Source organism: Phyllopteryx taeniolatus, chromosome 14 (assembly GCF_024500385.1).
Source record: "Phyllopteryx taeniolatus isolate TA_2022b chromosome 14, UOR_Ptae_1.2, whole genome shotgun sequence".
Classification (NCBI taxonomy): Eukaryota; Metazoa; Chordata; class Actinopteri; order Syngnathiformes; family Syngnathidae; genus Phyllopteryx; species Phyllopteryx taeniolatus.
In genome coordinates this window covers 9,980,379-10,003,335 of record NC_084515.1, presented here as the reverse complement: position 1 = coordinate 10,003,335, position 22,957 = coordinate 9,980,379, and the positions used below count along the sequence as shown (strand labels likewise).

Here is a 22,957-nt window from a genome sequence, read left to right as displayed (position 1 = left end):
AAACAACACATGAATGAATCTGTAAATATGACACGCCCCTTTGGAGCTGCGTGCCGACGATGAGGCTAAACTAGGGAGGTCGTCAGCGTATTCCATGGGTGTGGACTGACTGTTGAGAAAATTGAGCAAGTTATGATATAGTTTCGAAGCCCATGCATTGCTTTTGATGGGAACGTCGACCTCTCCAACATGGCCGCCACGTAGGCATGTCGGTTAGCCAGACCGCTATAATGTGTTCTTTCTCTCTCTCTCTCTCTCATATGTGTGTGTACCAGAACGCATCACTTGTCTCGCTTCCTTATTCTCCACCAATCACGCAGCATTCTGGTATTCAGTTACGAGTAAATTGCCTTCATAGAACCACGGAATTAACAAAAATAATGAACTAACATTATCAACGGGTTAATATTAATGTTACCCGTAAATGTTCCTACAAACATAACCCAGTCCTTATTAAATAAAGATTAAGATTAATTCCCTACGCTCACCTATGGTCACGAGCTGTGGGTCGTGACCATAGGTGAGGTTTTCCGTGCACGTCCCACCGGGAGGATTTCGACGCTAGGTGGTGCTACAGTTACGAAGCAATAGATTTTAAGTCTTGATTCGCTGGAGAAGAAGTCCAGGGACCAATCCATCCATAAGAACTCAACCGATTCCACTGTCACTCACTCTGGTTCGGTCGGGGTGGATAACGCACCACCCCGGAAAAGAAATGGCGATGAAGTGGCTTCGCTTCTCCTTCCTCGCTCTGGGTGTCTTGTCGCTGTGCTTCGCGGCGTCAGGGGACAGCAGCGGCGTGAAGAAGATGAAAATGCAGTTCGCCGCGGGGCCCTTGCTCAAGTTCCAGATTTGGTAAGCGAGGCGAAATGTGGCGAGTCATCGCGAGCTAGCACGATAACGGCGACGCTATGGCTAGCCGTTCGTAAAAAGCTCGCGCGTCTAGCGTCTTTTTAAACTCTTAACCTTCGACTGGCGCGAGTAAATAATTGACCAAGTAGTTAAAACTTTGTAATTCAGGGCGAGTGTTTTATCTACTTCATGTCAGTTCCTGTAGAGGCTCTTTTAAAGTGTTCCTCGGTTTACGATGTAGCGGCGACGTAAAGCGAATGTTAACGTTGGTACCATTCGTAATCTTATGACTGATCTACGCTAACGCAGTCGTCAAGCGATAATTTTAGTAAATATTTGTGTGCGAAAAACACCTGTAGTCTTTAAATATAAAACAACTAAATGACAAATAGTAAGTACGGCCATTGGCGGTCTTTGCTTGAATGGCAAACCAATGAAAAACATACTGTAATGGACCTTTATATTGTTTTGAAAAAACCGGAATTATAAGCAAATGAGAATAGAGAACAGTAAAGAATAATGACAAATAGGGAAGTAAATAGAATTTACTAAAAAAAAAAAAACTTGCATTGCACAAAAAAAACCTCATGGAAGGTTATTGCAATAATTTTGGTTTTGATTCATTGTGTGCTAAATTTCTTTGATATAAAGGATGACTTACTTGTTTCAAAAGTAAAAGTGCCCTTTGCAAAATATTGTACGATGCCTTCGTGTGATCTGCTCCCCAACTGTGGTTGATGCTTAGAATGCTAAAGCCAGTTAAATGTTCCTGGCACATGGTTGACTTCAAAGAGGTTTTTATCAACTTGAAGTTTGAAAAGGTCCTCTCTGCTCTAGCCTCAGTGACAGGAAACGTGAAAGCAACCTTGTCCAGTGGGCGAGCCCATTAAGGTGTTCAAATTCCCCATACAAACGCCAATGATTGAGATCGAAATGTATTGGGGATTTGCCTTCTGATTCCGCAGCTGCTTCAGAGTGTTCCTCCTCGCTTGTCGTACTGCGAGTGTGTGGGAGCCCGCTCGGCTGTCAGTATTTGCATTTAAAAATACATACTTTACAGACGTGTTTCCATTTTATGTAACTTTTTTTAAAATTTTTATTTTGGGGCACCTTCCTGCCCACCAACCGATGCCGCCTTGTGCAGCCGCACATATTATTCATGCCAGAAACTGCCACTGAATATGACAGTAGCTGATCTTAATGCATGATGACATATTCCTACGCCCTTGTGCAAACTAGTTCATCATGTGCTGTTTGTAACAAGTAAAAATACTGTAAATATTTGTATGGAAACATTTGCGCCATAGCTAAATAAATGTTGGGAAACATTGATGGAGAAAAACATGCAAATAATTACTAGTTAATGTGAAATGAGAAAAGGATGTTCCAGCCCATATTTGCATTGTTGCTAGTTAAGATACATGGAGCACTTTGAATGCATCAACAAATGATCTCAAGAGAAGTTAGCTATGTGAGAGTTCCAGGTTAAAGTTTATACTGGAGCGTGAAAAGTAGCCACAGTGGTGTCTGCAACCTGTGTAAAATATGTAAAACCGCATGTTTTTGTCCTTGCAGCATCTCCTGAGGGTACAAGCGGGTGTTTGAGGAGTACACGCAGGCCTTGTACCAGCGGTACCCGGACATCCGCATCGAGGGGGAGAACTACCTTCCCATCCCCGCCTATCGGTAAGAGATTATCTGAGGAGTCACGAGCGGGTTGTAAGCTGCTTTGTTAAAGCAGTCTGGAAGAACGACCCGGATTATTGTCTATTGAAGAAATTCTCATGCAAGCTGAGTTAAAGGAGGCATATTAAGCGTTTTCTTTCCTGATTTACAATTCTCAGGTCTCAAATAAAATGTCTGACATGCTTTGGTGAAAATACCCCAATTACCCAATTTCTTGCTCAATTTAAAGAGGTCAGGAAAACTGAGTTTAGGCTGGCAGGGACTGCAGGCTGCTCCAGATGAAGTGTGGATCCCATCTGTCCTCTGCATCCAAAAACCTTAATTCAAATTCTAGATCTTAAGTTACAAAGAGGAAAAGTTTCTCTGATGTCAAAAATCTGGCTAAGATTTTCCAATATTAAAAAAAAAAAAAAAAAGAATCCTGAGTCCCTTGGAGTTGAAAAGAAACAAAAGTCCAATAGGAAAAAACTCCAAGATGGTCTGATAACAAAGACTTTATTCTCGAAGGCAGAAGAACAAATTCATGAGCATCTCCCTGGAGAGACTGAAGGCACAATGAGTGAAATATGAGCTTGTATACAAAATCCTGGATGGAATGATTTTCAATCATTTCATAGAACTGACTATATTTGACTGATCCTGTCTGCACTTGCTTTTTTAATGGTGTCATAAGCACATGACCTCATTGACTGGCTACGTGAGGGTCACTTGTTTTATTTTTGAAAACTATTTTTATGCAAAGACCCCTAATGATGACGACAAACAATGGACTTCGTTTTCCCTCGCCCGGACGCGGGCCACCGGGGCCCCCCACTGGAGCCAGGCCTGGTGGTGGGGCTCGAAGGCGAGCGCCTGGTGGCCGGGCCTGCACCCATGGGGCCCGGCCGGGCACAGCCCGAAAGAGTAACGTGAGTCCCCCTTCCCGTGGGCTCACCACCTGTGGGAGGGGCCATAGGGGTCGGGTGCAGTGTGAGCTGGGCGGTGGCCGAAGGCGGGGACCTTGGCGATCCGATCCCCGGCTACAGAAGCTGGCTCTAGGGACGTGGAATGTCACCTCTCTGGCAGGGAAGGAGCCCGAGCTGGTGTGTGAGGTCGAGAAGTTCCGACTCGATATAGTCGGACTCGCCTCCACACACACCTGGGGCTCTGGTACCAGTCCTCTCGAGAGGGGTTGGACTCTCTTCCACTCTGGAGTTGCCCATGGTGAGAGGCGCCGAGCAGGTGTGGGTATACTTATTGCCCCCCGGCTCGGCGCCTGTACGTTGGGGTTCACCCCGGTGGACGAGAGGGTAGCCTCCCTCCGCCTTCGGGTGGGGGGACGGGTCCTGACTGTTGTTTGTGCCTATGCACCAAACAGCAGTTCAGAGTACCCACCCTTTTTGGAGTCCTTGGAGGGGGTGCTGGAGAGCGCTCCCGCTGGGGACTCCATTGTTCTGTTGGGGGACTTCAATGCTCACGTGGGCAATGACAGTGAGACCTGGAAGGGCGCGATTGGGAGGAACGGCCCCCCCGATCAGAACCCAAGCGGTGTTCTGTTATTGGACTTCTGTGCTCGTCACAGATTGTCCATAACGAACACCATGTTCAAGCATAAGGGTGTCCACACGTGCACTTGGCACCAGGACACCCTAGGTCGCAGTTCGATGATCGACTTTGTGGTCGTGTCATCGGACTTGCGGCCGCATGTCTTGGACACTCGGGTGAAGAGAGGGGCGGAGCTGTCAACTGATCACCACCTGGTGGTGAGTTGGCTCCGATGGTGGGGGAAGATGCCGGTCCGACGTGGCAGGCCCAAACGTATTGTGAGGGTCTGCTGGGAACATCTGGCAGAATCCCCTGTCAGAAGGAGTTTCAACTCCCACCTCCGACAGAACTTTGCTCATGTTCCGGGGGAGGCGGGGGACATCGAGTCCGAGTGGACCATGTTCCGCGCCTCCATTGCTGAGGCGGCCGACCGGAGCTGTGGCCTGTCGTGGCGGCAATCCCTGAACCTGTTGGTGGACACCAACGGTGAGGGATGCCGTCAAGCTGAAGAAGGGGTCCTATCGGGCCTTTTTGGCCTGTGGGACTCCTGAGGCAGCTGATGGGTACCGGCTGGCCAAGCGGAATGCAGCTCTGGTGGTCGCTGAAGCAAAAACCCGGGCATGGGAGGAGTTCGGTGAGGCCATGGAGAAAGACTTCCGGACGGCTTCGAGGAAATTCTGGTCCACCACCCGACGTCTCAGGAGAGGAAAGCAGTGCACCACCAACACTGTGTATAGTGGGGATGGGGCGCTGCTGACCTCGACTCGGGACGTTGTGAGTCGGTGGGGAGAATACTTCGAAGACCTCCTCAATTCCACCGACACGCCTTCCCATGGGGAAGCAGAGTGTGGGTTCTCTGAGGCGGGCTCTCCTATCTCTGGGTTTGAGGTCACCGAGGTAGTTAAAAAGCTCCTCGGTGGCAGGGCCCCGGGGGTGGATGAGATTCGCCCGGAGTTCCTAAAGGCTCTGGATGTTGTGGGGCTGTCCTGGTTGACACGCCTCTGCAACATCGCGTGGACATCGGGGACAGTGCCTCTGGATTGGCAGACTGGGGTGGTGGTCCCCCTTTTTAAGAAGGGGGACCGGAGGGTGTGTTCCAACTACAGGGGGATCACACTGCTCAGCCTCCCTGGTAAGGTCTATTCAGGGGTGCTGGAGAGGAGGGTCCGTCGGGAAGTCGAATCTCAGATTCAGGAGGAGCAGTGTGGTTTTCGTCCTGGCCGTGGAACAGTGGACCAGCTCTACATCCTCGGCAGGGTCCTCGAGGGTGCATGGGAGTTCGCCCAACCAGTCTACATGTGTTTTGTGGACTTGGAGAAGGCGTTCGACCGTGTCCCTCGGGGAGTCCTGTGGAGAGTGCTTCGGGAGTATGGGGTACCGAACCCCCTGATACGGGCTGTTCGGTCCCTGTACGACCGGAGTCAGAGTTTGGTCCGCATATCCGGCAGTAAGTCGGACTCGTTCCCGGTGAGGGTTGGACTCCGCCAAGGCTGCCCTTTGTCGCCGATTCTGTTCATAACTTTTATGGACAGAATTTCTAGGCGCAGCCGAGGCGTAGAGGGGGTCCGGTTTGGTGGCCTCAGTATTGCATCTCTGCTTTTTGCAGATGATGTGGTTCTGTTGGCTTCATCAAGCCGTGACCTCCAACTCTCATTGGAGCAGTTCGCAGCCGAGTGTGAAGCGGCTGGGATGAGAATCAGCACCTCCAAATCTGAGACCATGGTCCTCAGTCGGGAAAGGGTGGCATGCCATCTCCAGGTCGGGGATGAGATCCTGCCCCAAGTGGAGGAATTCAAGTATCTTGGGGTCTTGTTCACGAGTGAGGGAAGAATGGAACGGGAGATCGACAGGCGGATCGGTGCAGCGTCTGCAGTGATGCAGACTTTGTATCGGTCCGTTGTGGTAAAGAAAGAGCTAAGCCGAAAGGCGAAGCTCTCAATTTACCGGTCGATCTTCGTTCCTACCCTCACCTATGGTCATGAGCTGTGGGTCGTGACCGAAAGAACAAGATCCCGGATACAAGCGGCCGAAATGAGTTTCCTCCGCAGGGTGTCCGGGCTCTCCCTTAGAGATAGGGTGAGAAGCTCGGTCATCCGGGAGGATCTCAGAGTAGAGCCGCTACTCCTCCGCATTGAGAGGAGCCAGATGAGGTGGCTGGGGCATCTGATTCGGATGCCTCCCGGACGCCTCCCTGGTGAGGTGTTCCGGGCATGTCCCACCGGGAGGAGACCCCGGGGACGACCCAGGACGCGCTGGAGAGACTACATCCTTCGGCTGGCCTGGGAACACCTCGGGATCCCCCCGGAAGAGCTGGATGAAGTGGCTGGGGAGAGGGTAGTCTGGGCGTCCCTGGTGAAGCTACTGCCCCCGCGACCCGACCCGGATAAGCGGTAGAGAATGGATGGATGGATGGATGGATTTTTATGCAATTTATTAAAATGTATGTTTTTCCATAATATGCCCCCTTTCAATAGCAATGTGACATGTTTTCCAAAAAGTAACAGTCTGTCAAAATGCTTAGTCTGGTTGGAACAGCCACTTCACCCAAGTAAAACGCAGCAAACATTTTGAAAATGTGATGATGAGTTCCGGAGAAATAGAATTCTTCTTATTATTATTTTTTTTTTTTGTCAGAAATAAAATGCTTTTTGGATAATGTTTTTGTGACAATGTCTAAAGAAAACCTGATTAAAAAAACAGCAACTTTTTTTTCCTCAACATATCTCCTCAACTGTCTCATTTTGTCTACTCTGGTGGGAAGTTTTTGTTAAAAATTTAGACCAATAGCTCGTGCAGGCCGAAATTATTTCGCTAATTGTTTTGTTATAGCACGTTTTTTCACCCCTGAAAATTCCACAAAGATGGCGGCCACTTGTCACGTTGCTACTGTCAATGTCTGCTTTTTAATTTTCTGCGACCCACCCAAAAACAGGGCCAGTTAGGAGTCGCCGTTTTAGCCCATAGTAAGCAAGTCAATATGATACTATTTCCGTCGCGTGGTGTGTTAATGACACCCAAGGAGTCCCTATTAGTTGAGCTGCTAATAAACACACTGGGGATCGAAAAGAATGAACTCATTTGTCAAGCCCAATCACTTCCAGGACAAGATTTTGTGTTTTTACTGCTGTATATGCATGACACCATTTTGGAATTGGTATTCGATTGAATTTGTTCAGTATATTTATTTCACAACTGTTGCTTGTTGGGGAAAATGCAAATTTTTAATCTTGTCAGATATCTAGATGTATTGGTATTGTGCATGTGCCCTAAGTGCGTTATCAAAGCGAGTCATATGCATGAAGATAACATGAAGGAAGTCAAATGCATAATGGCATGTTCAACATGGCTGGTGTTGAAAAGCTGTTTTTTTGTTTGTTGTCCTTTTGCCAGGCACATTGCTTCCTTTTTGTCTGTCTTCAAACTACTGGTGATCGGGATGATCATTGTTGGCAAGGATCCATTTGCCCTTTTTGGCGTACAGGCCCCGGGGGTCTGGGAGTGGGGCCAGGGAAATAAGGTAAGCTTGTACGTATGTAACAGTGTTTATTGTTGTGATCGTAGTCTGCTTTTTGGTTACTTTAGTTGGTGTATATCCTCAAGGGTGTTGACTGAAGAACGTGTTGCGTTTCAAATACATGTCAAGCTCTATGGGATTTAATTAGCCTGTCTCCTGTGTAATGTTTGCGGTTGATCTTCTGTCAGGGCTTACATTTGTGTTAAAGGCTCTGAAGAGGCAGTGAGTGTTATGATTGGCAACCTGCTCTTAAAGGAGCCTTCCATTTAATCCAATTGTATTTCAATATTTCTTTCAGATTTACGCATGCATGATGGTGTTCTTCCTCAGCAACATGATTGAAAACCAGTTGATGTCTACAGGAGCTTTTGAAATAACATTGAACGGTAAGTACCTTTGGACTTTTCTTACCAGGTAGAAGCCCGGGGAAAAAAAAACACTGAAACAAAGAGCATCTACTTCTTGAAAGTAAAATGGTATGAACATTTTATATCCCGTTTATCATGACCAAAATGATTCTGATTATTGGTCGATATTATCACAATATTTTACCAAAAGAAAAATGACCCAAAAAATCACAAAAGCTTTGCAACATGCTTCATTTTGAATATTAAAAAAATGACGAGATCAGCAACCCTATGTACTTTTTGACATAAATATGTGAATTACACCCTAACTGTATTTTCATGCAAGTGAAACCCAGCAAAATGTACTAAAAACACGGAGATAGACATCTAAAGTGGTTGGATTATAAAATATAATTAGAACCTTGGTCATTAATTATTCTCCTTTTAATCAAATAACAATATTTGCACTGGTTTACTGGTTTGACATAAGCATTAATTAAACATTTTTATTTTCCATCAGGCTCCACCATACACAAATGAACAGATTTGCCGTCATTGGGATAGCATTTCAAGTAAAATCTTGAGCTGATAATATTCAAAAGGCGCTCATGTCTCAATTCATGTTGGCTATAATCACACTTCTAAAAGACTTTTTGCCACCTCGAACACGTGTTACAGGCCTTGGCTGCTCCCGCTTGAAGTTCCAGAGTGAGCTCTGTCTGCTACTCAAGGGCTGAGGTCAGGGATAGATAGTCGCACTTCGTGGTTATTTCCCCTAGGTTGCAGGAATGAGTAAACACAAACTCCTGTGGTCTTTGTAGTTTACGTGACGTGTTCGTTTACGCTTAGAATGAGGCGACGGTCAAACAAGCCAAACAAATTGCGCTAATTACAGTACTGACAATAGCAAGAATTGACACTTTTACAGTTTAAAATGTTATCATGGTTTAGTCGTATACCGTTGCATCCCAATTAGATCTGTGGAGACTTGTAGGTCTGAAAGTATTAATCGGATAATCCCGGACGTAGCCGCTGGTGGACTTTCAATGGCTTGATTGAACAAACAGTAAGAAAGCAAATGCGAAAGCCATACACACTTAAAGTCATAGAAACGACAGTAGAATGTGAGGATGGTGACCCCAAGTGGACAAAATACCTCCACCTTTTTTTATCCAGTTAATCGATGGGAAACTCGGTAGACTACTCGATTCTAAGAATATTCGATAGCTAAAGCCCGAGCTACATGTGTGGCTTTTCTTTGTGTGTGTGTAGATGTGCCAGTATGGTCCAAACTGGAGTCGGGCCGCCTGCCCTCCATGCAGCAGCTGGTGCAAATCCTGGACAATGAGATGAAGATGAACGTTCACATGAACACAAGGCCGCTCCACCACTCCTAACAGCCTCCCTCACCGTGTGGCCGCAGCCAAAAGCACCTCCACGTAAGGCCGCTTCCATTCTTCAACTGGTCCCGTCTCTGTCCCGTCTCACCCGCGCTGTCCTCCCGTCCAGGTTTGAGGTGGGCCTCTCGAGGGACTGTGACGTGATGTTTATGAAGGTCTGCACTGAAGGCAGGACCACTGCTGGCGCAGACTGGATGCTCCCACATCGTCGTCAGCACGCCCCTTAGAGATGGCCCGCCCCCGACGCCCGAGTGGGCTTGTTGGCGACACTGCCAGCCAACCAACCGGTCATTTTCTTGTACGATTCACTCTCATCATGTCAAAGCAGACATAAAAATTAGGAGATTTTACATGGTTGCGTATACAGTAGTCTTTAATAAAACGCCATTTTTGCCACTGAGCCAAATGTACAAGGTGTTTGGAAAGTCACTGTGCACTTATTTTTATTAACAAACATGTTTTAATATAGAAAACATGTACCTCCTATATTCTATATTGAAACAAGTCAAAATTCAAAGTGGATATATTCAAGCTTGTAAATGGCTTTGTCAACTTAAATACATTATCCAGACGGTAGCCGTTCCAGACAAGAGTGCTGTCTGCTAATCCAGGGCTGAAGTCAGGGATCCCTGCACTTCAGTGCTAATTCCCCATATTGCCTACATTGCAGGAATAAGTGGACACAAACTGTGGATCCACCTTGTCTTTATAGTTTACGTGCAATGTGCACACAGTTATGAGACTGAATAGATTATGTACCTCCCGTTGTCTATATTGAAACATGTCTTAATAATGGGTAAATGCAGTGACCTTCTGAACACCCTGTAGAATTACTAAAAGGTTATTGTCAAAGTAGCTAAGCCCTGTTAAAAAAACAAACAAAAAAACTTGTCATGCTGTTGTCCAACTAACACTGAGAGACTACGTTTTTGCTATGATTTCTGAGTAATTTTTATATTTGCATAACTTGGAATGAGTTGATATGATGAATTAAAAACCTATTGTAACTATGAAGCAGCGGGGGTCTTCTTCTATTAGAGACAGTCCTGAAGGCAGCCCCTGATGAAGGCTCGTTCGTGCTGGCTCATCAGGACGTTGGTGCTGATTTCCAGGAGTTTTTTGCCGAAGACGCGGATGCTCGGGGGCGGCGTGCTCTTCTGGTGCAGTGGTGTCAGAAGACTCCAGTTGAGATGCTGGATACACAGGTGGATCTTCACTCGGGCGGCCAGCACAAACAGCTCGTCCTTCAGCAGCGATGGTCCGCTTGTAGGCATCTGTCTTGTGCATTTACACTGCGGGGAAGGCACATCGCTCTTTAATGGAGCAGTCTCTATTTTTACATGTCCATTATACTAAATTGGGAGATATTTATTTGAAAATATGCATCAGAGAATTCATTTTCCAAAAGGTTTTGAGCACTTAGGGAAAAATCTTTTCCACCCATTCTATCAATTTTTATGAAGTCCTCTTAAGGGCTGTACTAAGTTTATGAAAAAGGTATATTCAGAGCATTTGGCGGTTTTATACCAGTTCCTCTGAGGTTTTATTTTGGGCATTTCCGAGGGCTTTAACATATCAAGCATTTATCCACGGTCTGGGGTATGAAGGGAAGGGGTACATTTCAAAATATAGGAAACAATAGTTGGGTATGTTGGGGGTGTGTGTAAGTTTAAGTATTTATATTTGGTACATATAAGTATGTGTATGCTGCGGAGTTTGTCCTTACATTATAGTATGCATATATTTTGTTTTGCACTTGTTGTAATTTTGCGTAGGGAACGGTAAAGGGGTAGGCTTTAAATACATCTTATAGCGGTAAAAACAATGCCAGTTTCAACGATCGACACCAAATCCATCAGTTTAGCATGACGGGATGCAGGTGAAAGTTACCCATATAGTCTGATGTTTTGAGTTGAAAATGACCCTTTTAGGAAGATTATGGCCATTTCAAGGGTTTGTACTCTGAATTAATTTCATCGTATATATAATATGATATACTAGTTTGTTTTTGAAATTTGTATACTCCGGTAACTTTATTGAAGACTAAACTCTACGTGACCCTAACCAGGATAAGCGGTGTTAAAAATGGATGGATGAAGACTAAACTGTCCATAGGTGTGAATACTTGTTTGTCTTTGTGCACTGTGATTGACTGGTGACCAGCCCAGGATGTACCGCATCTCTTGCCCCAATGAGAATACGAATGGCTGGTCCCCAACTTTGATTTAAGAGAATACGTTGGTGTTACCTGAGCGCTGCAGCTACCCACACTACACCGTGCCTGTTGACCATTAGCCAGGAAGGAGACAAAAATTTGATCCTTCCCCAGGACCCGCACCCCAACGTTCTTATTGAGGGACAGGAAGAGAGGAGGCAGGTGAGGGGGAGGAAGCGTTTTCCAGCTCCAGCGACGGATCCTGGCGCCCATCTCATCCAAACACTGACCGCCAGCTCTGTTTAGACTCAACCTAAAGCAATCGGAGAATTAGTATAAATGGGCTTTCCGTATTTAGATACAACCCAGGGTTAGAGCAAAACTAATAAACGTCAATATTTATTTTTACCATCAGTTTACCATATGTTTCCGTTGCTGTGGTAACACGTTGCCTTGCCATTAGACTGGAAGATGGCTCTGATGGCTCCGTGGGGCGTCACGTGGTTGTTGTCATACACGATGCAAACCTTTTCCTTGTCTTTGGTGATAACAAACACTAGAGCCAAGAGTTCTCCCGGATAACTGTCAGCAACAGTGAGGATGACAAGCACAACTTTGATTGCTTATGCACAAAAAGGTATACTAGACTGTGATAAAGCTATTATTTTGCATACAAGAGCTGAGCAGAGCCATCTGGGAACATGTTGAGAAAGGGTTTGCCATCCATGTAAAACTTCTGTTGAAATTCCCCATCCTGTCAATGCAGAAATTGTTACAATTAGTGCGCAAAAGCACATGTGAGTGTAAAAGTTAGTTTGAGAGCATAAGTAAAAATGCAAACGTGAACGGGTGCATCAGTTACTGCGTGTGCGAGTGAGAGTGAGAGTTTGTGTTTTTCTCCCCTTAAAATGACATATGCCAAACAGAGGTGGCTTGTGGTCACAAATGGACTCTCTGGCCTCCTCCGTTTTGAGTTGCACAACGTTCTCGGGCACATTCTTGAGCGTCCAACCTCCCTCTTCCGCGGAACCAGCGAGCCGGAAGCTGAGGATCTTTGTCTCCTGGGCTGTGGGCCAACAGACAATAATCTTAGGTCACTACTTCCCCTGAACAAAATGGATGATTGGTGGAATGTCTTTCTCAACCCACTCGGTTCTGCCTTTTGGGAGGCGTCGTCGTCTCTCTTCAAGTCTGCTAGCTCCCTGACAAAAGACATTTCTTATGTTAGCCTCACATTGTTAGTGTCTGTTCCAGCCTTTGTGTTTTTGTTCAAACTCCTACATTAGTCCACGTGAGAGGTCTGTAAAATTTTTTGTGTTTTTCTTCTCTCTGCCGCTGAGCAGCGCCTCTGCCAAGTCGGAGGGCTTGTCTTTGGGCCTCACGCTCTCCTCTTCCAGTTCGGCCTCTACCGAAGGCCTTTTCCTCACCAGGGCCATGCAAAGCATCTTGCGCTGGGCACAGCAGAAGCCCGGCACCGCCTGAGGGGGGGACGCACAAACGGTTGGGTGTGAGCAGTGCCCGACGGAGCGCCCGATAGGAATATACGCATCCGGCGTCTGCTCTGCCTAACCTCCAGCTCGTCTTCCCATCTCACATCCAGCACAGGCCGGGCGTTCCGGTGGCAGTATTCACACTTTCCTGGATACTCGAATGGAGCCTGAGAACACAGTGTTAAAAGATACATGTTTTTCTTAACATGTCTCTTAATTGAGGTCTCTAAATTGCCCATAAGTGTGAATGTGAGTGTGAATGGTTGTTTGTTTTTATGTGCCCTGCGATTGGCTGGCGACCAGTTCAGGGTGTATCCCGCTACTCGCCCGAAGATAGCTGGGATAGGCTCCAGCACGCCCGCGACCTTAGTGAGGATAAGCGGTACGGAAAATGAATGAATGTCTGTAATTCACTTTCATCAAAATAAACAGAGGAATTATATAACCATTACAAAATCAAGTCTCCAGCAAACACTGGCTGTGTTGGAAATCAATCCCGATCAACGAAACACTATGGTGAGTTTACCATTTTGTAGTGCTGTTGGAATTTATTGTGAGTGATTGATTATCTTTTATATAGTACCCTCAATGTATCCCATAATGTTATCTTGAAAAGTAGTAAACATCCAATGGTCGCGAGAAAAGCAATATATTCCATGATGCATTGTACCAAGACATAAAAATGATTTTCCATTTCAGGAGTAATGTTTTGATTTTTTTGGAACAAATACTAATTCCTGAGTTGTGAGGCAAAAATATCAATATAGTTATTTGTACAATATCACGGAAAATCCACCAGTTGACGTTAATCTGGTACGTTGTAATTATGCAACAGCAATGATGTAATGAATGGGACACTTGAGGAGTTTCCCAAAAACTCTTATACTCTTATTCTTATACAGAGCTAAGATTTGCCTGGGTTGTTATAGAAAGTTACAGAGAGTCATCAACACAGTTACTTGTGCAATTCCGCTACATTTTGTTTCTAATTCAAATAATCTCTAGGCCATTTATTCTAAGTGGCATGAGTTTGAAATTACAGTATATTTAACTAGTAATTTGGAATCATAGTGTGTGGTATATTTACGGACACGTTTTCAGAAAATAGAAACAAATAAATTCACACTTGATTGGTGAGCAGGCACTTCAGACACTCAACTATTCCTATACAAACCATTACAAAGTTTATTTTCCATGATATGTCCCCTTTACAGGCTGACTCAACAGTCCATTTCATTTGAATACCTCTAAATGGGCGGCTGTGATGGCAAGTCGAGGGTTGTCAGACTCGCGGTGGTAGCTCAGGACTCCCGCTCGAATGCAGTGGGTGGGCGTGTCACAGAAAGCCTGATGAGAGCATGTCCTCTAATTAAGCACATAATAAACCAAATGATATCAATAGGCAGTCACATCTTGCCTGGTAGGTTCCTACTTACATAGTTGTTCAGGTCACGGAGGAGCTCGCAGATATCATGTTCCAACTTTGCAACTGCATTTTCTAAGAGCAAAATATGTTAATTTTAGGGTACAGTGGAATCTCCAAAGTCACATCCAAAAGTGGTACAATTTTGGAGTTCAACCACCCTTTTTGGGGACTCGAATCATGGACTTCAAATTGTCATCGTGGTAATGTCTCACACGACATCAGCAAATCAAGAAACTCCATGTGTGTTTGCTTTTTCTTTGGCGTGATGTACATTTCGGATTCCACCACAGAAGGAGACGAGTGATAGCCAAGTCATAACAACCCTGGATTTATAAATGCAACTTACTTTGGCAAAGAACAAGGGTCAGTAACTCAAATATCAATTGCATGTGTTCATTTTAGTGGCAAGTTTAGCTCGTGGTTAGCATATTTGCCTCAGTTCTGAGGTTATGGGTTTAATTCACTTTACTTTCAAAGGGAGATCATTTTTTTAAATTAGCAGTCGGCAAACAGATTGTTTGACCAGGTTTTTGAGATATAAAAAAATGAGACCAAGATAAATAATTTTTATATTTTTTCCACCATAATGTGAACTATAACCTATACAACTCAAATTAAAAAACAATCTTTTCAAGTTGGAACTGAGGCCTTAGTCACGGTGGAGGGAATTATGAAAAATCTTCTGCTTCTGCTAGCAAGCAAAAGAAAAAAGAAAAATGTGAAAAGCCTACTAGAAGAACTTAAGTTTATTTGAGGTTAATCAGAGGCACTTTTAATGGTAGCAGGAGCCTGACTCCCATTTAACATGAGTTTGAAGGTGATTGATTAATGCTGAACTCAGCCAAATTCCCAGTTATAAGAGGGTGTCTGCACTTATGCAATCAGATTATCTAAGTTATTTTTACCTCCCCTCTCAAATATATATAGATTTTTTTTTTTAATTCACTTGACTTGTACAGGTTACATTCATGGTGGCACATTTTTAAATGATTTCTTGATCTCATTTTTTATATCACAAAAACCTGGCATTGGATCAGGGGTGTGTAGACATTTTATATCTGCTGTGGATGGATTTCCCTCCTCGTTATTAAAACAAATGTATGTGTGGATGACTGGAGAAGACTCACTGGAAAAGCTGGACCTCATCTTTTTCTGTTTGTTCTTCTTCCTCGGCAGACTGCAGTCGCTTGTCATGCAAAGCTTCTATCCTGCAGACACATTTAGCACAAGAGGGTCTTCACACAGGGCAGCGCAACAGACACGTGGTTAGCATGTCTGCCTCATAGTCCTAAGGTCCTGGGTTTGAATCTCTTCCTGTGATTGGAGTTTACATGTTCTCCACGCACTTGCGTGCGATTTCTCCGGTTAATTGGAGACTTTACATTCTCCATGGGTGTCAGTGTGAGTGTGAATGGTTATTTGTCTATGTGTGCCCCGCGATTAGCTGGCGACCTCATTTAAATAGCAATTCAACAGTCATGGTCAGTCCCAAGACATTTTGATCATATAATCATACATAATGTGGAAAAGAAGACAAACGTGTGCAGATATACAATGGTGTAAGTAAACTTACCCATGATCCAGGCCTGCATGCAATCATGCTTCATACTACCCTCTATTGTTGACCGTAACCATGGAGATGAACTACTTGTGGCTGTGACATGACACCATAGCAACCTCAATTCGATATGATACGATGTAGTCCAGTGGATAGGACTGTGAATTAGTAGCTAGTCCTAGTTAATTATTTGTCTTCATTGTTTTTTAACTTAACCTGATTTCAACATCAATAGCCCCTTAAATTAACATCCATCCATCCATTTTTTTTTTTTTATCCTTATAGGTTCGCAGGTAAACTGGAGCCTATCACAGCTGACAGAAAGACGGACTACGCCCTGGATTGGTCACCAGTCAATCACGGGGGATTTTTTAAATCCATTTATCTGTTTTCTTATCCACGGCTGTGGTGTCCTTGAGCAAGACACTGATACCCCGAAATGCTCCCCGGGCGCTTCAGCTGCCCCCTGCTCCAGTGTGTTCCACTAACATGTGTATGTGTTCACTGTGATGGGTTAAATGCAGAGAACAAATTTCGTGTGCATGCATGCATGTTCATGACAATAAAAGATGATTCTTCTTCTTCTTCTTCTCATTAGGGTCACCGGTGATTTCAGTTGACTTTGGGGTGAGAGTCAAGGTACAGCCTGGACTGGTCGGCAGTCAATTGCAGGACACACATAGACAAACAACCATTTACCCTCACCCTCACATTCACACCTGTGGACAATTTTGAGTCTTCGGTGAACCTGACATGCATGTTTTAGGAATGTGGGAGGAAGGTACCCAGACAAAACCCACATTTAAATGCAAACTCCACGCAGGAAGGCCGGAGCTGGGATTCGAACCCAGAACTTCACTTTGCTATTCGATGAATATGATTTTCAAATGATTATTATGCAAAAAATAAATTAACTAACCAAGCATGCCATGTGATGGCTGCTCTGGAACGTTTAAGCAGCAGAAGAACTTTGGTCTGTTGTCACGGAGAGAGGCCTCGATGCACATTTTGTGGCTGGAACCTGCAAAAATTAATGACATCCCCCTTTACTCACCAAGAATAGCAAATGGCTAAAATATCGTACGGTAAACCCTAAATTTGTACTTTCAATTTGGCACCTTGAAAACGTCAGCAATTCCTTTGGGGGACAGTTTCAGTTCAGATGCATCGTGTCATACACGGTTTATCCAGCAGATGGCGCCAATGGAAGAATTATTTACGGAAATTAATATTCTTATCTGAATAATGCAACTTTTGGACATTTCTTTCCCCTTGCGTAGACTACAAAGGGACACTACAGTATCTCTCAAGTAGTTTGTTTCCATTTGTAGTCGAATAAAGTTGAAACCGTAATGAAGGACAAGCATTTTGGGAGTAGGGACTGTGGTGTAGAGCCGTACAAACAAACGCAGTCGTCGTCAAAATAAAAGGCTATTGAAACGCGAGTATGATGTCAAAATGGTCCAAAAAAAAAAACCCACGTCGCAATCCTAACCTTGGGGTTGGTTCCTTCTTATTAGTGATGTTGCGAGATATGCCGAGTCTGCGAGGCGTGTGTCGCGTAATGGAGGGGGCGTTTCCGCAAAGCGCGTATCGAGGCTTGCGTCATTTAAGGGGCGGACCCGAAAGTGATGACGTCGGAAGTCTCGCTGCCCGGCTGTACCACGTGACCGATTCGGGAATTGTGCTTCGGAGTTTGACAGTAATCGAAACCCCTCATGCAGGCTCCATTCATAATGTGTGTGTGTGTTTCTTTTTTTAAATATAAATAGTTGTTTGGATAAAGACTTTGTAGTTTGTATAGGGCAAGTTTGGTTTGGACAGTAGAGCTAGTGGAATCCTTGGAAAGAGCTTGCTACCCACTAACCCAGCACCCTGGTCTAATAACCCACCGCTTGGTGCGTTCGACTCTCAACCTGGGTTATGGTGGTCCCCTGAGTTCGAACCCCAAGCAGGACAGCACCGCATAAGGGAAATATCATTGAGGCTTATCAATTGCGTTTGTTTATCAAAAACGGCATTTTCCACCGTTTCCTACTTAATTCATAGGGAAAGTATTTAGTGTTCACAGAAAGCAAGGTAGAATAAAACCTCACTGGGAGAGGAGAAATTACTGTACCACAATTTAAAAAATCATGCTCTTGAATAAATCACTTAACACAATTATGATGATAAACTGTTATTTCGAAATAAATATACTTTCAAAATCCTCTGCCCTCTTAAGCCCATGCCATTTCCCCCAAAAAACATACAACCTGCCATACGCGTGATGATGAACATTTTAAGTACACAGAATACGTTCAAAAATAATATATTTTACACTTTATGTGGGGAAATTACTTGGTCAAACATTGTTTTGTAATACATAGTCATTCACGAGAGCCAAAAAGACGCAAGAATTGCAACGCAGCACATACTGTATGTGGGGAAGATACAGCTGCCTGTGATTATGCACATGGCCAGCAGGTGGTTTCATGGGTAATGAAGCATCAAGAAATGAACCATTACTCCAACCAATGGCTGAAGTGTTACAATGCTTCATGAAGCTTCATCTCGCCATCACTACTTTATACTGCAACTATTTCATTTTATACATAACTATGACAGACAAAAGCACAAATTACGACTACCGTAACTGCACAGACATATTGTTAAATGAATAGTATTGTACCTCGCGGATGGACGGTCACTGGGGGGGAAGTAAAGAAGTAAAATTAATTAGTTACTGTCCCTAAGTAAGATTTTCAGTATTTATTTTATTGTATTTTTTATTTTATTTTATAACTTCATATTTAGTCTTACTCGACCTGCCGACTTTAAACCGGTGTTCGGCCAGGTGCAACCAATCATTCCGTAATCAGTTAAGCCCGCCCACCTTGGCTTCTGATTGGTTGCTGCCGTCGCCGCTCGTCACGCTAGCAGGAAGTGGCGCTCAAGTCAAAAAGAAGAGCGAAAATGGCGGAGTCACTTGTTTGCACGAGTTTCACGCGTAAAGCGGCGAGATGCTTAAAGACAAAAGCGCAAGTGTTGCACTTTTCCGCACTGCTGCAGCGTTGATTCTAGCGTGTTGTTTGGTCCACAGGGTCGACTGTTATCGTCTGAAGAAGGCAGACAAAAGAAAATATGCTCCCGAGGGCTTTAGGCGGGGTAAGATTGTGTTGGGGAAAGTTTCTCATGGGGATCCAGTGTTAGATGGAGAAGTTAAGGCAAACATTTCTGTGGAGGATGGAGCCGCTTATCAAGCTGATTCTGCTGGTAGGAAAGCGACTTAATTTCATTTTTTTTTTTTTTTTTGAAAAGCAAAATTGCCACATTTTCCAGCTCAACTTGTGTAACTTCAAATGGTGCTTAGGAGGCTGGGGGATAAACCCTGTGCCACTGCAGCAACCCGCATCTCTGGAGGCCTCATGGAGACGCTTGACTTCCCTGCAGTGTGGAGATAACCACATGAAGCTCAGTGTGAAGCCACCAGGGCTTTCCCACTTGTCAGTGCTGCAAGGTTAAGTGACAATCTTTGGGGAAAAAATAATTTCATAAAATTGGTGGTCTCTATTTGCCAGTTAAGTTTATTTTCTTCTGCCACAGCTCCTAATGCAGCTCCATTGCCTCTGCCCCTTGTGCCCTTAAACTGTGGCTACAATATGCATCGAAATTCCCTTGGATTCCTCATGTATGTTCCCTATGGTGGTTGTTACATACTTCAACAGGTAATGTTCTCTTTTTTTTTAAAAATAATAAAAAAAAATCACAATTTAATACAAGTTACATGCTTTTGAGCTAAAAAGTTAATTTTGATCTTAAAGTTCCCGTTGCATCAAAATCTATATATATATATTTTTTTAATGGTTTATGCAGAATGTCAAAATGTGTGGCATGGTTTCAGTCTGACATGTATGCGGTTTGTCGATTGAACACCAAGCTTCTCTCAAACGGCAGCATTTGAAACATGGTTGAAATGTTCAACAGTCAAAATATTACAATGTTTTCTGAAAGTTGTATAAATATTGTTGTAATTTTGTGCAAATAGTCATATTTGAGTAATTTTTAGATCAAGGGTTTAATTTTTCTTTTTTAGCTTTACATTGTTAATACTAGTTGATTAACTTTGAAGTCTGTTATTTTCAAATTTAGTTGTAATTTTGTGAGTAGCTGTATATTTGAGGAATACGCTTGTTTTTAGGTCAAAATTGTAAGCAGTCAGGTTTTTGGGATTGAAACAAATACGAAAATTGTCAATATAGAAAATAAGTTGTATTTTAGTCATTTTTGAAATGAAAGTTACAATTTTATGAGAAGTCATTTTCAAAATTGTAATTGTAAATTTACAAGAATTGTTGGTTAAATAAATTCTATTTGAAGTTATATATTTTGAGAATTCATATTTTCAAGATTAATTTCATGTTGTGAAAGTATGACTAAAACTAATACTCAAATACTTTTTTCATTGTGGTCTTAATACTTTGTAGTCTACCCAATGGTGTGAAAAGGTGTAATTTTTTTTTTTTTTTTTTTTTTTTTTTTCTTTTCTTCTTCCCTTAAGGCTGGAAGTTATGTGCTTCCAATGCATTGGCAAGGAGTTCCAGTCACCCTCATATGCACCAAACATGTTCCAACTGATGTCCCAAAGCCAACCACGCTACTACCATCTGATCCAGTAGTCACCAAGGGGCCCAATGTGAGCCAGGTCACCAAGTGGCTGGCTGTCTCCAAAAATCCAGGTTCCCCCTTGAAAATTTGGTCCCAAAATGAGCCCCGGAGCCACGTCCAATTTCCCCCCCTTAGCCCCAGATCATCGAGTGGCCTGCTGAGCCCCATGGTCCAATCTCCCCATCCTGTGCCTTACCTCCCCAAGTGGCCACCAGCGGTGCATAGCCCTGTCTCCCACCCTGGGCTTCAGAAGCCTCCAGTCCTCCAGGACCCTTTTTTCAATTTCAAGCTGCCACCACCCCAGAACCCCGTTGTGTCCCAGTACCCCGTCATGCCACACGTACCTTATGTGCACAATTTGCCTCGGCCATACCAGGTTCCCCAGACGATGGGCCAGTACCCATTCTTCAACCCCTACCTCTGGCCCTTCCCAGGACATCACCCCAGAGCTAGGAACCCGAGCCAAAAGGGCACTACTAAGCCAGCAACTCTGTCAAAATTTCCCCATTTTCCTCATCCTTCTATCCCGCCAATGCAAACAACCAGAGCACTGACTACAACTGTGGCACCAGCCACTGACACCACTCTGTTACCATACAATCCGTTGTTCCAGTTTCCCCCTGAGATGATGCACTACATCTCCTATGAAGACTTGCTTGCTGCAATGTATGCCAATCAGTGAAAATGGCTCAAATAAATTGTTCAAACCAGTTTTGTCTAATTCTTATCGTTTGCACCTTTTTTAATGTTTCTTGTTTACTGCCATGTTTCTAGATTTCTTAATGTAATCTGAATTTATTTGTAGCAATTGCTTTGAGTTACTGTACCTGATTAACTGTCTTGTGAAGTCTGAAATGAAAATGTAAGTATAGTGTACATTTTATTCTGATTGGGCTACTTCTCCCAACTCTGAGCTATAAAGGAATTCTTGTAAAGTTTTACTCAAGTTTCCTACCCAACTAAATTTTGTAAAGGATTGTTTTCAGTAAAGCCAAATGCAAACGACAACTGGAAAACCAGAAATTGTCATGTTTAAAGCCTGAGATAGTGGCCTGCTGATTTGTTGTAATTTAATATGAGCACATCATTGGCTCCATATGGAGTGGTGCAGGTTTTGTTTTCATTGATCCAATTTATCAAAATCGCTACGGTTAGATGTCTCATATTGCATGATTTGTTTGGCACAGTTTTTACACTAAAAATCTTGTGTAGTTTTCCAGAATTTTAAATACAATTTTAAAGTAGTTGAATTAGTACTTCTCCCAGAGAATTTTATTTAAAAACCTGCAGTTCTTAAGTAGGCTACTTCATATTGTGACTACTTTTGCCACCTCTGTATATACTGTTTGAGTATGCAGTCCAGTACTACGTTATATATAACTTGCAGTAAAAACTGATTTTAACTATTTTTTAATATAATTTTTTTACTTTCACACAAATATATTTCAGTCTGTATTTAAAAAAACAAAGCAGTTTACTCAGTATTACCTTTTCTAAAGTCATCTTTAGTAGGTCTATCTGTACTTCTATTGAAGTACAGAGTATGAGTGCTTTGAGCAACTGTAGGTGTGCTGTGTTGGTCATCTTGAGTACACCAAACACGATAAGAGCAGTAAATACACATTTGGTGATTTTAGAAATGTTAAGAATGGGCAGCATGGTGGGCGACTGGTTAGAGCGTCAGCCTCACAGTTCTGAGGACAGGGGTTCAATCCCCGGCCGCGCCTGTGTGGAATTTCCACAGTGGAGTCAACCTGCAAGTGTGTTTTATCAACGACAAAGACAGCGATGCCGAGGACAGCAGGACAGAAACCAGTCTGGATACACCCTTGTCACCTGTGGTAAGCATGGCTGGACTGTACTAATAAATTCTAATGAGATCCAATACCATAGCTGTACAAAAAAAAAAAGGCATACAAACCAATTACTCATTACCTTTTATTTTAAAACTATTAAAAGCTCTTATATGGTAGTAACATATTATTAACTAAATATTAATTTAATAAAATAAAAACTAGGCGGCACGGTGGACGACTGGTTAGAGCGTCAGCCTCACAGTTCTGAGGACCCGGGTTCAATCCCCGGCCCCGCATGTGTGGAGTGTACATGTTCTCCCCGTGCCTGCGTGGGTTTTCTCCGGGCACTTCGGTTTCCTCCTACATCCCAAAAACATGCATGAATTGGAGACTAAATTTCCCGTAGGTGTGAATGTGAGTGCGAATGGTTGTTTGTTTATATGTGCCCTGCGATTGGCTGGGTGTTCAGGGTGTACCCCGCCTCCTGCCCGATGATAGCTGGGATAGGCTCCAGCAGGCCCGCGACCCTAGTGAGGAGAAGCGGCTCAGAAAACCGATAGAT

General features: G+C 43.8%; 3 protein-coding genes and 1 long non-coding RNA gene across 6 annotated transcripts; 3 read left to right on the top strand and 1 right to left on the bottom strand.

Annotated features, from left to right (window-relative positions):
* Positions 1-623: 623 nt before the first annotated feature.
* selenot1a (selenoprotein T, 1a) lies at positions 624-10,337 on the top strand. The gene is made up of 6 exons (XM_061797611.1): positions 624-855; positions 2,428-2,538; positions 7,453-7,579; positions 7,875-7,962; positions 9,196-9,362; positions 9,433-10,337. The coding sequence occupies exons 1-5, from the start codon at positions 716-718 to the stop codon at positions 9,318-9,320; spliced, it is 591 nt and encodes a 196-aa protein (XP_061653595.1). The 5' UTR covers positions 624-715; the 3' UTR covers positions 9,321-9,362; positions 9,433-10,337.
* On the bottom strand, positions 9,720-17,737 carry LOC133489004 (glutamate-rich protein 6). 3 transcript variants are annotated; one of them, XM_061797606.1, is made up of 13 exons: positions 17,071-17,737; positions 16,872-16,973; positions 15,522-15,602; positions 14,405-14,466; positions 14,214-14,315; positions 13,049-13,135; positions 12,760-12,956; positions 12,628-12,680; positions 12,383-12,544; positions 12,153-12,234; positions 11,899-12,060; positions 11,572-11,791; positions 9,720-10,615 (listed from the first exon to the last, which is right to left on the bottom strand). In XM_061797606.1, exons 3-13 carry the CDS (start codon positions 15,586-15,588, stop codon positions 10,358-10,360), a joined length of 1,452 nt encoding a protein of 483 aa, XP_061653590.1. In that variant the 5' UTR covers positions 15,589-15,602; positions 16,872-16,973; positions 17,071-17,737; the 3' UTR covers positions 9,720-10,357. The 3 variants fall into 3 exon arrangements, with proteins under 3 accessions (XP_061653590.1, XP_061653591.1, XP_061653592.1); XM_061797607.1 differs by having other exon boundaries at positions 17,448-17,737; XM_061797608.1 differs by lacking the exons at positions 16,872-16,973; positions 17,071-17,737 and adding an exon at positions 15,968-16,185.
* Positions 12,952-16,536, top strand: LOC133489007 (uncharacterized). Its single transcript, XR_009791789.1, has 2 exons — positions 12,952-13,484; positions 16,238-16,536. It is a non-coding gene; the product is annotated as an uncharacterized LOC133489007 (long non-coding RNA).
* Positions 17,738-18,893: 1,156 nt separating the features above from the next.
* Positions 18,894-21,309, top strand: LOC133489005 (proline-rich protein 36-like). Its single transcript, XM_061797609.1, has 4 exons — positions 18,894-19,207; positions 19,305-19,451; positions 19,538-19,659; positions 20,493-21,309. Exons 1-4 carry the CDS (start codon positions 18,955-18,957, stop codon positions 21,279-21,281), a joined length of 1,311 nt encoding a protein of 436 aa, XP_061653593.1. The 5' UTR covers positions 18,894-18,954; the 3' UTR covers positions 21,282-21,309.
* The last annotated feature ends 1,648 nt before the right edge of the window (positions 21,310-22,957 follow it).